The following is a 17,495-nucleotide window of genomic DNA, read 5'->3' as shown; positions in this document are numbered from 1 at the left end:
CGTTAGTTAAAGATAAATCATGACCAAATGGTGAAACGGGAGACAACATGCAAATTTCACATCAGAAGGCCGTAGACTAGATTTGAACTCACTTTTGGTTTTCTTAAGTTCCTCGATACAGCTACCCTTTGATTCTATATTACAATTTATGCAATTGGCTGGCAACCAGTCCCAAGGTTTACCCCCCCGACACCCCAGTGCCTGGTACAGATACAAGCCACCTGTTAAAAATTAGTATCGGAAGGCAAGTACAGTATCATAATATTAATGTCAAGTAACATAAGTCATGGATATTTTTTAATTACTTTTCGATTACTCTACTGCGATTGGGTGGAAACCAGTTCAGGGTGTACCCCGCCTTCTGCCCGAAGACAGCTGGGATAGGGTCCAGCACGCCCCCGATCCTCATGAAGATTAGCTGATTAGATAATGGATGGATGGATGGATGCAAACAAAAACAAAAATTAAAAAAAAAAAAAAAAACAACACAATTTTTGAACAAAATCAAATAAAACAAAAGCTACAACTTATGTCTTGCACTTGACAATTACGCCATATATTGTGAAAATTAAAAAAAATACTGAAACTAATAAAACCAGTTATTTTCTAAAAAAATTAACTTAATAAAAACTAACAAATCTGCTCTAAAAAAACGTGAACTAAATAAAAACAAAAGTCGAAACAACATAAACGCCAACTATAATGAATGATTTCAAACATTTTGGCACCACCCCCTTCACCGCCGGTCCAAAATGCCAGTGCGCCCCCCCCCCCAACCCCCTCCAATGAACGCCAGAATGACGGTAATGTTAAATGACATAAGAATTGGTTGATTCTCCAATTACAAACAGTTTAAAAAGTATAAAAAAACATTTTAACGAACAAAAATGGTTAACATTTATTTTTCAATCACAAACACCTCGAAATTAATTTTTCGATGAGGAAATAAACATATCCATTGTTTTTCGCTTCAACAATTCATCACAAAGAGATTGAAAGAACACCAGTGTTTTGCCAGATTTATCGAGATTAATCTTCTTTAAATGTTTGAGTAGCCTATTAGAAAAGTTTTTCTCACAAACCAAGCACAAGGGTTGTTGTGGATTGGTCGGTGGATTGTATAATTCCATACTTCAAGTAGTCCACAGAGTATTGCCTACACTTCTTTTTTGATGCTCCTGGGGGTGCCATAGCTATCCCTGGAGGAAAAAATGCAAACTGTTTTTAGAGGCAGAAAATGGAGTAACGATTAGAAACTACGATTTAGATCAGGCAAAAAAATGTATGAAACAAGCGTACAGTATATGGTTTTAAAAACACAGTTGTATGGTTAGATGTGAAAGGCTTGATAAATTATGCCTGGGACATCTTAATTTCGAGATTGGAGAACTTAAAACCACCATCGTTGATCATCGTTGACCAGAAATGCGAAACAAATTGAGTCTTCCCAAAAGATGGTTTACATGATTGGTGAAATATTATTAATTGTTGTTCATCTGACAATTCAATTACTGATATAGGTCGGATTACAAAATGGAAATCAGGAAAATGGAACTCAAATCAGGCCTACAAACTGAATGTACAGGTATACAGGCACGTACGTCTAGTTGCAGTCACTGGGGGAACGCTTACTTAAATCGCCCCATTTTAAATCACCCTTTCTACCACCACCAATGTCACATTTTATTGTAATTGCTCCAACGCCCCCTTCACAATTTCAATGCCTCCATCCAACTGTCTACTCACGAGCGCTCCTTCGAAAGTTCATATCACGATACCGTCCACTTTGAAAACCACTATTCAAAAGTATTCTAACCCTGGTTCACATTTGACAGATTTGGGTCGGCTACAGTGAACTCCTTGGTGTAGTTTTGCTGATGATGTATTGTAGGTTATTTTAAGGACTGTGTTAGGGTGGTTCTGTTTGTGACCAACAGGTGGCACTGTAGGGCTCCTCCTGCATTGGCACACCTGTTGGTCATTGTGTCATTATTTCGTGTTTTGTTAAAAGGACTCCCTGCTCGACCAGTCGGTGTCGAATCATTGTTGCTGTTGAGTGTGTGTCTCTGCATGTGTCGTGTTCTGTTTTCTGTCTTAGGATTTGTTTGCTACTTTGGTTTCCTGTGAAATTCTGGACTTTATGTGAGTATTTGAGTATACGTGTGCTCCTGTCATGTTTTGTTTCCTGTCATAGTTTTGTTTGTTACTTTGGTTCCTTGTGATTTCCAGGCATTTGTTTTAGTACTTTGACTTAGTGTTTTTTCTATTGTACTCCTGTTTGTATATTTGTTAAATACATTTTGGTCAATCCACCCTGCTCCTCCCTGCTTTTGGGGTGCTACAACTACCACCATGCAAAACGTGACAGATTAATTCACTTCTTTTTTATTAACAATGTGAAAATACACAAGACACAAATGATGTCCAAGCAGGTTGTAATTTCAACCATATGCTCTTTAGTGGGCCAATTTTGGCCTGATGATATCGATGTAAACATTAACATGAACAAGGAACAAATGTGCAACTTAATATCACGTATTCATCCATTTTAGGCCCAGACCAGAGATACATATTTGTTCACATGCTCCAACATAACAAAGACCAAAGACATTGACCTGACCAACAGCAGAAAGCTATCAGAACTGTGTGTATGCAACCCAAAATAGTGTTGCGTGAATGAGTGCTTGAACAGTGAACTGAAACAGAAAAGCCCGATGAGTACGGTTTAGATTTGGATTGATCCAACTTGATTTGGATCTAATACATAACCTTATTTTGAAAGTGGATGTACAAAGCCATATAATTCCAATTGGTGTTGGGAGGTTGTGTTAAATATAAAATAGAATACAATGATTTGCAAATCATGGTCATTTACATTTAATTAAATAGGCTACAAAAGAAAAAATATTTAACGTTCAAACTGCTAACTTTTGTGTTTAGCAAATAAACTTTTAACTTCGAATTTTATGGCTTCACCATTCATAAAAATCCGGGATAAGGTCATGTTTACCACTGTGTTACATCACCTTTTCTTTTCACAACATTCAATCAAGGTTTGAGAATTGAGGACAGTAATTACTGAACCTTTGTGGGTCGAATTCTTTCCCATTCTTGCTTGATGTGTAGCTTCAGCTGTTCTACAATCCGGGGTCTCCATTGTTATATTTTGCGCTTAATCATGCGGCATACATTTTTTTCAATGGGAGACAGGTCTGGACTGCAGGCAGGCCAGTCTAGTACCCACACTCTTTTACTACATAGCCATGCTGTGGTAACACCTGCAGAATGTGGTTTGGCATTACCTTCCTGAAATAAGCAGGGGCGTCCCATGAAAAAGACACTGCTTGGATGGCAGCATATGTTTCTCTAAAACCTGTCAGTAGCTTTCAGCATTAATGGTGCCTTCACAGATATGTAGGTTACCCCTGCCCATACACAGGCCCATACCATTCCAGATACTGGCTTTTAAACGTTGCGCCCACAACAGCCCGTATGGTTTTTTTCCTCTTTGGTCCAGAGGGCACGGTGTCCTAAATTTCCCCAACCAATTTGAAATGTGGACTTGTCAAACTATAGTACACTTTTCTACTTTGCACTTGGATGAGCTCAGCCCCAGAGAAGCTGGCGGCGTTTCTGGGTGTTGTTGATAAATGCCTTTTGCCTTGCATAGCAGAGTGTTCTGTTGCACTTACAGATGTAGCAGTGAACTGTATTTACTGACTTTGGTTTTCTGAAGTGTTCCTGAGCCCATGAGGGGATGTCCTTTAAACATTGATGGAATTTTTAATGCAGTGAACCTCCCCCATCTTGGCTTGTGAATGACTGAGCAATTCAGGGAAGCTCCTTTTCTACTCTTACTGGCACCCACCTGTTCCCAGTTAAGACTGTTCACCTGCGGGATGTTCCGAACAGATGTTTGATGAGCATTCCTCAACTTTCTCAGTCGTTTTTGCCACCCGTCCAAGCTTTTTTGGAACATGTTGAAGCCATAAAATTAAAGGTTTATAAATATTTGCTTAAAAATAGAGCTAATAATAAATGCTATTATGTTTAACACAATGTCCCGACTTCCTTGAAATTGGTTTTGTAGTTTCTTTTTCACAGGACTGTATGCGTGAAAGCAATACATAGTAATCCATGGCTACACAGTTTGCATTCACAAACAAACAATTCCCTTTATAAGCTCCCAAAAGGAAGGTAATGCAAATGTGTCATAATGAAAATGAAACTTACCCTCTTTTCCTGGATATACAACAGGATGTAAACTCAAAAAGGAATATGGAGTAAAAGGTTTGTCAAAATAAAATCTGTCAACATTACAATACAGGCAACGAGATAAAATACTGTAACACTGTTTTCAACCCCATTCTGCATGCTCTTGATTCTGTCAAGAGTCAGAAAGAGTCATTTGCCAAACTGAGAGAGGATTAAGCCCAAAACACGGTCTGCCACCTAGCACTAGTAGCAGGTCAGGCAAATGTTGTGACATATCTTGATCCTCTTCTTCCAGCAACTCCTCCTCCGTGCAGCTCCAGTGCTTACTGAAGGCTTTATTTTCAAACGTTAAACAGGTTCTGCTCCGATGTGCACTTCTTTCCAGTAAGACACTTTTGTCCGATTCGGTTGCATTACTAAGAGTTTTAAGGTGACATTTCTCCAAGGTGAATGTTTGCATCTCTATAGCGCCGTCTAAACCCAGAAAATTGAGCGGGGCGGGAAAACATTTGTTTTGAAAAGGCTTGCATTTCTCATGTTGCAGCTTTGGGTGGGTTTCTGAGCAGATGCTGGTTGTGTCGGCTGAGTACTTCGGACCCAGACCAACACAACAGTGGTGAATCTTATCTGGAGGGCTTGATCCTGGCAGGGTGGTAATTTGCCGCCATGCATGAGTGGAGAAGTTGTACCTCCATAAACAGTTCTTTGGATAGTTCAGGCTTTCTCCTCCTCCGAAGAGAAGCATGCTGTCCTTGAAGGCTACAGCTGAGTGACCAATTAATTTCGAGGGTCCAGACCTGGGAAAATACCAAAAGGTGGTGTTAGGGCACTTGAAATTTTTTCTTGTACTGCACTTAAGTTCAGAGGTAAGCATCATCAATCTGTCTTCATTTCAAGCAGAACTAAACTGAAGTCGTCTGTCCGTCATCGTTATTTTAACCCTTTCAGGCACAGCGGTTACTACAGTGGACATTTTATCATTTTATCAGGTTCGAGGATGCATGAAAGGGTTCATCACGATTTACTCATCGCTAATTTAGTGTGTGTCTCCCGACACCCTTGTCAACAATTACATTTCAGCACATGACGGCCACACTGTCAATGACTATGTTTCGGTGTATGACGGTCCATCGACGACAACCTTTCAGCGCAAGATGGTCGCTCTCTTATTTCTCACAAGCCGGACGTTAAAAAAAAGATGTTTTTATGTTCCAGGATCAAATTTTTTAGCAGCTCAAGAAAGACACTCGTTTCATGAAAACAACCCTTTTTTGGACTGCCTTACATTATATGGATGATACATTGATTGTGTCCACTTCAATTTCAATGATACAGAATGAGAACTCAAATGCTTTCATACCTATCTCAACAAGACCAACAGAAATAGAAAACTAAGTTTGGAGTACAGCAGGGAATCAATGAATTTTTTTGGACCTTAAGATAACTGTTCACTCTGAGGGACAAATTAACATTTCTCTATTCAGTATTGCAAAAGTGGTGATAGAAATACCAAGATGAAAGCAGACAGCATCCACCCAGCTTCCAAGTCTCTCATGACAGATATTCCATATGGACAATTTCAAAGACTGTGCATGATATGTGATGAAAATTCTGACTTTGAGGCCCAAACCACAGTTGGCCCTTGTCCACCGAGCTTGTGCTACCTCAAGTTCTGGGCCAGTGCCCAGGTTAGCACCAGTTCTTTCTTTTTCCACCACTGAAGTTGGCTCTAGCGCTAGTGCTTAAAACTGGTGCTTAAACTGGCCCCAATTATTTGTTGGTCCAGACTCTGGCACCACGTGGGGGGCATCATGACGATTGCAGATGTAGAGGAATGACTCCCTGGACGCAATTGTGTCGCACTAGAAGAGCGATCGCGGATATGCCCAGACAGTATGTGATCTCCGACTTGCAGCCAGCCAGATCATCTACAATGATTAATGATTAAGAAACATACATATAAGCGTTTGCTGATTGCATGTCCCTGACTGTTATATACTACAAGCATAATCGATGCTATGCTAAACCGCATAGCAGATGCTTACAGAGTATTATTATTATGAGAATTATTATTATTAATAGCGCAGGCACTCTTGGGTAAACGTTGATTTAAGCAGTGACGTTTGGATGTTTTCTGATGACGGAGCTCTGACTTGGCTCTTTCTTTATACAAGAATAGATAATGTATAAAGATAATGCATTTTCGATCATACACTTTAACTGCCGAAGTCTAAAACACAAATGACCTCGAATCATTAGTTTTTGGTAAACTAAGAAACTAAATTTAAGTTATTGCTGTAACAGGGACGTACGTTGGGAAAAGGAAATGTATATTCTGGACTGAAAGATACAATATGGTTTATGCAAACAGGAGGGGAAAGATGGTGGAGGCATAGCCTAAATTGCTAAATTATTGAACAGAAAACCACAACTGTGATCAACTTGATGTGGAAGTATGAACTTCTAAGTGTAATAAGATCTAAATTTATGCTCGTAGCAGAAAAAGAAAGACTATTAATAATCCTAGGCTGACCAAAGGGTGGAAAAAGATTGAAAGAAAAAAAGAACCAAAGATGCGGAAGTTAGGTATAAAAAAATGTAAGACTCATATCAATCCTAAAAAGAATTACTGACCCAAATTACCAGATAAAAGTAAAAATAGTAAAACAAACAAACAAAAAACATGTAGTGTAATAAAAAAATGCAATCCTAAGAAACCCCGTGAAGGAACACACGCCAGACACGTGACTGTTTTCGTCAGCGAAACCGGTGTCCCTCTGTGATGTGAACTGAGAAGTCCATGGTTAGTGATGAATACATTGAAGGACATTTTTTTTAAGAGTTTGTCGTCACTTGTCAGCAAAACGGGCGTCTGTCAGTGACCGACGAAGGGACTGCCCACCTTTGGTCATTACAACGACGACAACATTTTTGATCCATGACAGCACTCTCATCTTTTTTTTCGAGCGAGAGAGAGACTTACTTGGTTTTGAGTAAAGTCCATGTGGAAGTGGCAGGATTCCATTTCCAGAAATCTCTCTGCTCTCTCAAGCCTTTCAAGCCACCAAACAGGTACATGCAGCTCTGGTAGACCATTGCAGAGTGACTGTGTCTTGGACCTGGGCTAAGAGATCCCTGCTGTAAACCAGTGAGGAGCGACCAAACCATGGTATCTGTCAGGCAAATAAGACACACGCAATATAAACTAGAACATAGTTGATGTGCAGCAGTGTTCGGTATTCAACTGAATTGTCTTTTTTTTTCTTTTTGACTTAACCCGGGGGTCGGCAACACGCGGCTCCAGCGCCGCATGCAGCTCTTTAGCGACATCTAGTGGCTCCCTGGAGCTTTATAAAAAATGTTTGACAATGGAAAACTATTTTGATAGTAGGCTAATATGGCTCTAATAGATATAGATACATGTTGTTTTTAAAACGTACAATTTATTCATGCTTTTAACGGTCTCGACAAACACAGACACATCTGTGTCCGACTCCATGCCTTCTCTCTTCTCGTTCGACTCGAGAGGCGTTCAAAGACAGCCTCCGAAAAACGGAAATTAATGATCACTTCAATGACACTAAGAAAAACGAAAAAGATGCACCAAAACAAAAAAATCAAGTGAGGAAATCACAAAATAAATTCTATGGGGGCGTTTGTGAACACACAACAAAGGAATGAATAACAAACAATTCTGAGACAGTCCAGTCTCCGACATACATACAGCATGTGTTTCCTTCATTGTAAGTTTTATAGAAGGCTTTTATTTTTTTGCGGCTCCAGACATATTTGTTTTTTGTTTTTTTTGTCCTATTCAGGAGTCACCAGAGCAAATTATCCCCCTCAGGCTCTCCATCTTCTGCTCTAACCTCAAGCTATGTGTAAGTCTTCCCTCACCACACCCACAAATTTCATATTGTCCCTCTGTTGAGGTTCCAGGTTGTGCAACTGCTATAGATCACAAATACAAATACAGTAGACGAGAGAAGGCTTACAGACGCGTTTACCTGGTAGCCATTTTGGCCGGGGCGACTTTCACCTCAAAGGCAATGCATGAACATATGTGACGTGGCGGCCATGTTAACAGGGATGACTGTCCCTTCAAAAGTAACGCAAAGCTTGGGAGTCTACTAATCATATCTAAGGCTGTTGTTTAAGCGAGCAAGCTTGTGTTAAGCGAGCAAGCTTGTGTACACTTTTCTTGAACATGCTATTTTTGGTACAATATACAGTTCTCTTTTTGGATCAAGCCTTTTATCTATGCACCAGAATGGATGTGGAAAAAAGGAAGTGCGCTAACATTGCGGCTTGAGTAACCAGCTGCGTGCTATTATCGCCCGCCCGCAACCACTAACCCGAAAACCTACGTGTACCATTTAAAATTGATTCTGTACTTAAACCCCCTCAGCCTATTTGCTCAGACCCTTCACACGAAATGTGCAACACATTCCTTCAGTTTTTCATTGATAAGGGTTTGTATAGCTAATAGTAACAAATTGACCAAAAGTACAGCTAAAAACGTAGTTGATGGGTCAGCCATGACTTCCGAAAATGAACCTATTTCCACAAGAGAAGATCCTCCCCTAGCGGTATGTTTAGAGTGATGTGGAGGAAGAAGCTGTTGTGCATGGTATGTCGACATACACAAGGCAATACAAGAAACCTGTTGAATCATTTGAACAAGTGTCACCCAGGTGATCAAGCGGAAAGCATGAAAATGCAAGCAGTTTGCACAACCTGTCCACGTAAATATTAGCAGTTTAGTCGCTAATAACTAGCAGCAATCACTCGTGTCATCTTTTGATCAGTTACATTTGCAAGTAGCAATGATGCTAACACCGTATGTGTGTATTCTTATTTTTTTTATACTCACCACAATCCAAACTCCAAAATTCTTGAGATGATCCCTTTATATCTATGAAGCCACCGTACACCAGCATGGATGAACCAATCACCACCGCACTGTGGCCCTTTCTGTTGGTTGGCATAGGGGTCTACATGCATGAAAACATCACACACAGCCACAAGTCAAGTTTGTTTTATTTTTGTAGTGCCATATGACCTCGAGGTACTTTAAACGGAGGAGTTCTTTTTTTGATGGGGGGGTGGGGGGGGAATCAGGTCCCCCCATTTTCCGGGTATTGAATGTTTATCAATGTTTTGAGGCAAATTCTTAGGGTTTCATTGTTTTTTCACAATCCATTTCAATTAGCGTCAATTAAATGTGAATTTTGGCTATTCGTGGGCCGGGGCAGTTCCAATATTCAGCAAATTGCATGGGTGGTCTTGACATTGAATGAATAAGTTGTTGAAACAGATTGGATAGATTGGTCCATCATCTCATCGGATCGGTTATCGTTTTTTTTTAAACGCGATCTGTGAGCTACTGCAAAATCCTCATCTGGTAAAGCCGAGCCATTGCAGATTCTGGAAATCAAGATATAAATATGAACTTTGGAAGTGTAATGCCCTACTAAGTTGATAAAGCCAGCACATGTCCTGTAAAGTAAAACAATTCTGGATCATTTGGTTTGTTGGGGAGAAGGATCAAATTGCTCCAATTGGTAAAACATGATCTCTTGCCCACATAAAAGACCATCAGAGAAATGCACTTTAATGATAATTGTAGTGCAATGTTTGAGTATCATTTGCATCTAATATGTGCACATTTTAAGTCGACAACTGTTTTAATTTTCAAAAAAACGAGAGGAGAGAGTTATCATTTTTATTCCTGTTTGTTACTGGGTGTGTAATCAGAGTGAGTTACCACATCCCATACAAAACTGATTGCATTGACTCATCTCTTGTCTTCATCAGTTGTTGTCTTTGCTAGGATCTGGAGGGTCGTAATTGTATGAAAACTCCTGTTGGTTGTCGCGGTTGCCAATTTCTAATGTGCAAAAAGTGCATAAATTTACTAATCTTACTCTGAACATCGATTTCAATCCTCTACTATGTGAACGCTGGGTGGCACCCACAAAAAGACATTGATTTGAACAAGAAAAAAATCTGACGTCATGTCAAAGCCCTCTGCCACACCGTAAATGTGTTAATAAATGAAGAAATCTAAAACTGATTGTTGAGAAAAGTACGGCGACCAAACTTGAATGTCTGGTATATTCCCATTGTGAAATTCTTTGCGGTGATGAAGGTTTCCAAGTACACAAAGCGGAGCCCAACGAAGCACGATTTTAGCCACTCCGTTCCCACAATGCATTGCGTGATGCAATACATTTAATGAATAATGTGATATGTTAATCCTTGTCATATATACAGTATGTGTGTACTGCTACCAATATCTGAATGTGTGTCATATTTCAGTACTGACATTTGTGTCTCATCCAACCCGCAATTCCTCGCCGATGGCGACCATGCTTGGCTGGTATTAATTAAGGAAATATAGAGGCGGTACCATGTCTATACTTATGTACCTCAGATAGATCTAAGTAATTGTTATCGACCAGATTCTGTGCCAAACTGAAAAAGAATCTAAATCATTTACTCAAACCACAGAACACAACAAATACACTTTGGAAGTTTTTTTTTTCCTTTTTCCCCTAACCTTAACTTTGAGTAACATTATATCTACTGGAAGCACAGGCTTTATGTGAAAATGGCCAAAGAACAAAAATGTGTCTCTACCTGAGGGACACTTGCTCTTCTCGGACAGTGAGCCCATTTCTGCTTTGCTGAAACAGACAAAAAGATTCATGTTGGACAAAGGAAAACATGACACAGCTACATTATTATTCTTATTATTAGTAGTAGTAGTAATAGTAGTAGTAGTAGAGTGGAACCTCAAGTTACGCATGACCCTTTTTTCGAACATTTCAAGCTACACATAACATTGTTGTGTTTTTCTCCTTTATTATGCATGTTATGACTGGTGCGGCTTATACTCAGGAGCGACTTGTAGTCCGGAAAATACAGTACTCATGGTTCAGCAACCATGGCGTCACCAATTTACGGATTAGATTTTTTTTCAGCCTTTTTTTTTAGGGGTCAACGCACATTTTTTCATGGACACAATCAAAATTTGGGGGATTGAAAAAAAGTTGAAAAAAAATTATTTATAATGGCCGTTAAATATACACAGGGTCTAATGATTGAGCTTTGTTACAGCTGTAAATGGCGAATAGGCACAAATCACTTTACACGGTTTCCTCATTTACCTACTGATGACGCAGCATCAGGAGCAACTGGAGGTTCAGTATCTTGCTCAAGGACACTTCAAAAAGGCCGTAATGGATTGAACCCCCAACCTCTCGACGGCCACTCAACCACTGAGCCGTGCCGCACTAAGGCTGTGGTTATTTTTAAAGTGCTCTATCAATCAAGTTTAGTTGAGTTGAGTCACAGTTTCAAACCATCGGAATAAATAGAACATTGGAAACTTTGAGAATGGATGTGCCGTGTGTCAGCATAAAGTATTTTAGTAAAACTGGTCTATGCACTTGTTGTGAACTTTGGTAGCAAGAGTGAGAATCATACTGGCATGCATGCATGTTGCAACATGTTTTGTCCTCATAGAAGAGCTTACCAATGTCAAACACCCAGAGAGGACATCTCAGCGATGTGTATGCTGAATCCAGTGTGCCTCCAAACACGTATATAAAGCCCTGAAAGTTAGGATTACTTAGCATAGTCCAACCATCATGAGCAAGGCAACATTTCTAAGCACGTGCATGTATGTTTAAACAAATATTTAAGAACAAGTAGAAAATCATTTTTACCTTATGAACGACCATGGAATGTTCCTCTACTTCCTCCGGTGCGGCTTCACCTACACAGCTCAACTCTGTCCATTCATTACGCACTAAAAATAATTGGGCATTGAAGAATACATTTCAGAAGGATGATGACAAAGATCTATGCAGAAGCAACAGAGTTAGGACAGATCCAATTGTTTTGTATGGATTTCAATAATACAGTACGGGTAAAACGGAAGCTAAATTATTATTGCTCCACGCAAGGCGGGTGTTTACCACGATGCACCGTCAAGTTGAAAGATGTTCAACTTGAGAGCAACGTAGCAATGATGTTAAAAGACTCATCCAATAGGAGAGGCGCTGGAGGAGTGATGTCAGGGTGCAAGCAGAAATAGCTCCTCCATATGGGAAAGCTTGCATTGGGACCCTGACGTCCTTGTGCGCTGCCGCGAACACAAAAATAAACTAGAGCAGGCTGAAAAGGCCTTTTCAATGTCAAATTTAAAATGATGGATGCCTGAAGGAAACTTTCATTTCAGCAGTGCTTTTGAGTTATGGTCACAATCCTATTCATTTTGGGCTTTGAATGTCTCCTATGAACCATGCTTTGAGTGTTATCATTTCTTTATCCTTATTATGTTATTTATTTTGATGTAAAGACGTCACAGACATGTGGGGGGGAAAAAACATTGGAAATGTTTTCGTTCAATGCATAAAATGTCTCCTTCAGATGAATTGCGCAAGGGTCATGCTTTGTCTATGGCTTACCTACACTGTACCTCCAAAAGTCCCTCAAAGTGCTGTTGTCTCTTCCTCCCAGAAGATAGACATTCCCATCATGGCTGCAGCAGGCATGCTTGTAGCGGTCACAAGGAACACGGATGCCTTGTGGAAGCTGGCTCCACAGGCAGGTATTATTTTGACTCATTGTATGTCCATGCCGACCTTACTGGACCATTTTCTAAATGAGGAAAAACAAACCATTTTCAAAATGGGAGAAACACGGACACAGGCACCACGTACTTTTACAACCCTCGTGAAACCACAGCAACATCGGCTTCCAAAGGTTAATTCTGGGGACGAGCATCTATGCACAGCAGTCTCTGATAGCGGTTGCGTTACTTGGGAGTTAATGCATACTGTGATTACACTCGCAATATGATTCATTCGTACAGTATCACAAATTCCGAGTAAAAAGTGGCATGTTGTTGCATTCAATGAATTTCACTAGTGGATGAATTAAATGCTGATCTACCTACCTATATTTTGTTATATTAAAAAAAAAAAAAAGAGCCCATTTAATCATTTCAAAATATTTTCCACCATTAATGTGGCCTGTAGGTTGTATAACATTGGGGTTTTTTTGTTTTTGTTTTTTTACTTTCCAAGAGTTGAAGTGAAATAATTTGGTCGCACAGCTGTGCACGTCTCAAAACTGGGACACTGCCGTATGTAAGAATTCATCCATCCATCCATTTTCCGATCCGCTTTATCCTCACAAGGGTCACGGGAGGTGTTGGAGCCTATCCCAGCTATCTTCGGGCAGTAGGCGGGGGAAACCCTGAACCGGTTGCCAACCAATTGCAGGGCACACATAGACGAACAACCATCCGCGCTCACACTCACACCAAGGGACAATTTAGAGTGTTCAATCAGCCTGCCATGCATGTTTTTGGAATGTGGGAGGAAATCGGAGTACCCAGAGAAAACCCACGCAGGCCCGAGGAGAACATGCAAGCTCCACACAAATGAATTTCTGATGTTCTGGTGTAACATTGGCTGCTATTTTGAACGGAACATGATTTTTTTTCCACGTTGTCTAAGATCCCAGTTCCAGCCGAAGATAAACAGCATGGTGCCAGAACCATTCCTCACTGTGGATAACATGTTCTTTTGGTAATATGTTTGCGACAAACATTGCTTGTGGCCAGAAAGTTTACCTTGGTCTCATCAGACCATCACGCATTTTCAACATGCATTTGGGAGATTTTGTTGTAGTCGAATGAAACCAAGGTGGAATTATTTGGGTCATATGTGCAATTACAATCATTCATTCCATTTGGCCACGGTTGCCACTAACTAAATTACAAAGGTTTACGGGCTATGCTCAGTCAGAACGTGTCACATTAAACCTCAAAGTCCAAATCGTGAAAACAATGCATGTGATGTTACTGGTATACTCTAATGAATATTGATAAACTGATTGCCGTGTGAACAACACACGCCACAGTTGAATTATTTAGTGTCTACAAATATATCTTTGCTCATCCATGCCAGTGACGTCTAGTTAAAGGCAGAACAATTAACTAATTTTCACACTCCCAAAGACATATTTATATATCTTTTCACACTCCACACGTTCAACCCCACATACTTATTTGTTTTTCAATTTTTCCAAGACTTAGGGTATAAAAAATAAAAATAAAATGGGGTCGAGAATTGGCTGGTACTGAATGAGATTAAATGCTCTTCCATTAAATGGCAGAACGTCCATTAAACACATTTTGCCATTTGTACGGCAGTTTGGGTCATGGATTCCTGCAAGTATATAAGCTTCATGTTTAATTAAACAGATTTAAGTGTAAATTGAGAATGAAAAGGAGATCATCATTATTTCAATATTCACAGTTTTTGTGAAATTGTTGTGTGGTAGTGTCAACAGATATTTTTATTATGTAATGTTGCCTTGGCTCAGTTACAGTTCAAAAACACTGTACAAGAGTGCGGAGATGAAAACCGATAATATTCTGTGATCAGCTGGCGACAAGTCCAGGGTGAATCATGCCTCTTGGCCCAAAGTCAGCTGTGAGAGAGGCTCCAGATCACCTTTGACCCTAATGAGAACAATCAGCATGGAAAATTTATGGATGTTTGGGATGTATTATCAGTTAGATAGCATACTGTATCTCAAAGGAAATTTAGGAGAGCAACTATTTGAGAGTAGCGATATACATAATTAGACAAAAATTGCCACATAATTATACTGCCATATATAGTAACATACATAGTAATCTTATGCCCACACTTTAATTTCAATCAATGATCCGATGTTTGAGTGTTTCATGCATTTTCTCTGCTTCTTCCTGAGCCGAGCAAGATAACAGCAGAAAGCATAATACTCATAAAATGTTGGGGTAAAATTGCTTTATTTTGACAATGTAGTGCCGATATTTTTAAGTAAAGAGTTCTGCAAGTAAGGACAATTTTTTTAAAAATCCAACCTGAATTTTAAATGTCTACCACACCCACCTGCAGTGCAGCTCTAAAAAGGGCCAAACATTACAATGTCAGACACTCACCCATAAACCACAAAGCACCCTATGGAAGTTAGCACATCTTGTTGAAAAACAATTTCATCTTTCTAAACAGAAATCTTTTCTATTCTAACATCATCTATCTTTTGATGCTGCAATGACGATAAACGGCACAAATGTAAGATGATGATTCAACAAGACTCCACACTCCATCTACCATCGTTGATAACTACAAAGGAACTTTTAATTACAAACAATGAAACCACGACTGGTTTATTTAATATGTGATGAAAGAATTTTTATCAACAAACTACAATACTTAATTACATTCCTTTTACCAGTCACCTCCACAAAGAGTCAGTGCCTATTAGTTGTTATGGGTAAGGGTGTTCCAACTGGGATTGCTATTACAGGCTCTATCGTCAGGTGAGAGAAACAAACCACTCTGGACTTGAAATGCACAACATGACTTGGCCATCTGTCTAATATAGTTGGCTAGGCATATTTTTGAAGTTGAGTTGATCTCATAAGAGAGGACAGCAAAAATAGCAAGAGTAACCATGGTGGTCTTCAAGAGGAAAATAATTTAATAATAGGGACGTTACATCTGATACCTGTGTATATTTTGTTAATTTTACGACGGTTCCGGACTGCATTATGTATGACTAAGAAAGTATTCTCGAAAAAAAACATCACCTTCACAACATTGAATGATTCTGTTTAATTGATCAGTGACATTTGGACAAACAGTCCTGAGGTCACGACAGAAGGTAACAGCATGTTGTCCAAACACCTATTGTTTGTTTCTTCCTGTCTTTGTTTTATGAGGTTAATAAATAATAAAGAAGAGAGACAAAATATTTGTGGGTGGACAACTGCCTGAAATGAAAATAGGTAACTACAGAGTATATTCAAATACACAGCAGATAATATTAATAATAATAATAATAATAATAATAATAACAACAACAACAACAACAACAACAACAATATCTACGACTTTGGGGAGCATTTTAATTCTATATTTTCGTCTACTATGACTTTGAAGGAACCAAAGGCCAAAGTCAGTGTGGTACGATAGGAAAACTCTATATTATGTAATACATCGCATCTTTTTTCGATCAGAGTTCTTTGACGTTTAATCACCGTACTACCAGGAATGAGGAACACCAAAGGCATACGCGAAGAGTGGATGAATGTTTAAATCACAAGTCACGACTTTTTCATCTCATCATTTTGATAAACGGATTTTCTGTCAATTGAGAATCAAACCAGACACAATAACGGTAAAGTTGAAGACGAGATGAAGAACGAGTTGACGTCTCCCTTTATTCAGTAGTACCGTTTCATGATGTGACAAAAACTTGCACTCCATGCGTTTGTTGCTCTTAAACGGTGAACTATCTTGAAAACATTCAGTAATTGTACACACCATATGCGTTACTTACGAAATAGTTGCCGCAGCTCTTCCATCAAACGTTGACTCGCAAAAATTGATCGACAATGCATTCAGGCTGCCTCGTAAATATAAACGTTAAAAAGGAGGTTGGATTACTGTCCGTTTTGTCAATAATGCAATTCGTTTCTTTAGGTGGGTGTATTAGGTCAACATGTATACTCTAATTTGTTGAATAAATCCACGCTGCAATTGTTTTCTGTAAAGACATGCCAATGCACAAATGTTGAATCTTACAAGGAACGAAATGTTTTTGAATGCATCAGTGTTCCGGAGGCGGGGCAAAGTGAAAGGAAGGAAAGGGTGTTGGTTCAGAGCGTTTACGTTTTGATCCAGTCTACAAATCGGAATCAGCTGCCGCAAGCTAAATTATCTGAGTTTACGGGCTGGGCTTTGTCACGATGTGTTACGTTAAACTTTTAGGACAAAGTCCGAATCGCGAAAAAATTAATGCACGCCAAGAATGTCAGTGGTGTAATAAATACTGATAAAAATAACGTGATATCAATATAATGTCTAAATGAGCACTCGAAGGCTCATGCGTGCTGAGAACCACCGTCGTCACAGGGCGACCATCTTGCGACTGGACTGCTCGATCACTCGTCACATTACAGTCAATGAAAAACGGACTTTGAAGTAATTCTAGATTACTCAACTCTCGAAAATTCTGAACGAATTTTCAAACGGCATGGTGTGTGGGGCAAATGTCATAGAATTTTTTTTTCACTGCACACTTAATAATTAAAACAGTTGAAATTTAAATAAAGGTACACTAGATAGGTAAAGCAATGGCTATACACACACACACACACACACACACACACACACACACACACACACACACACACACGCATAAAGAGC

General features: G+C 39.4%; 1 protein-coding gene across 3 annotated transcripts; it reads right to left on the bottom strand.

Annotated features, from left to right (window-relative positions):
• Positions 1 to 2,423: 2,423 nt before the first annotated feature.
• Positions 2,424 to 16,891, bottom strand: klhdc3l (kelch domain containing 3-like). Of its 3 annotated transcripts, none has more exons than XM_019892052.1 (8): positions 16,611 to 16,889; positions 12,693 to 12,885; positions 11,949 to 12,031; positions 11,756 to 11,834; positions 10,858 to 10,904; positions 9,089 to 9,209; positions 7,199 to 7,388; positions 2,424 to 5,012 (listed from the first exon to the last, which is right to left on the bottom strand). In XM_019892052.1, the coding sequence occupies exons 2-8, from the start codon at positions 12,850 to 12,852 to the stop codon at positions 4,388 to 4,390; spliced, it is 1,305 nt and encodes a 434-aa protein (XP_019747611.1). In that variant the 5' UTR covers positions 12,853 to 12,885; positions 16,611 to 16,889; the 3' UTR covers positions 2,424 to 4,387. The 3 variants fall into 3 exon arrangements, with proteins under 3 accessions (XP_019747611.1, XP_019747610.1, XP_019747612.1); XM_019892051.1 differs by having other exon boundaries at positions 16,627 to 16,888; XM_019892053.1 differs by lacking the exon at positions 11,756 to 11,834 and having other exon boundaries at positions 9,089 to 9,189; positions 16,627 to 16,891.
• Between the last annotated feature and the right edge of the window lie 604 nt (positions 16,892 to 17,495).

Source organism: Hippocampus comes, unplaced genomic scaffold (genome assembly GCF_001891065.2).
Source record: "Hippocampus comes isolate QL1 unplaced genomic scaffold, H_comes_QL1_v1.1 scaffold310, whole genome shotgun sequence".
In the NCBI taxonomy this organism is placed as follows: domain Eukaryota; kingdom Metazoa; phylum Chordata; class Actinopteri; order Syngnathiformes; family Syngnathidae; genus Hippocampus; species Hippocampus comes.
This window is presented reverse-complemented; position numbering and strand designations above follow the sequence as displayed.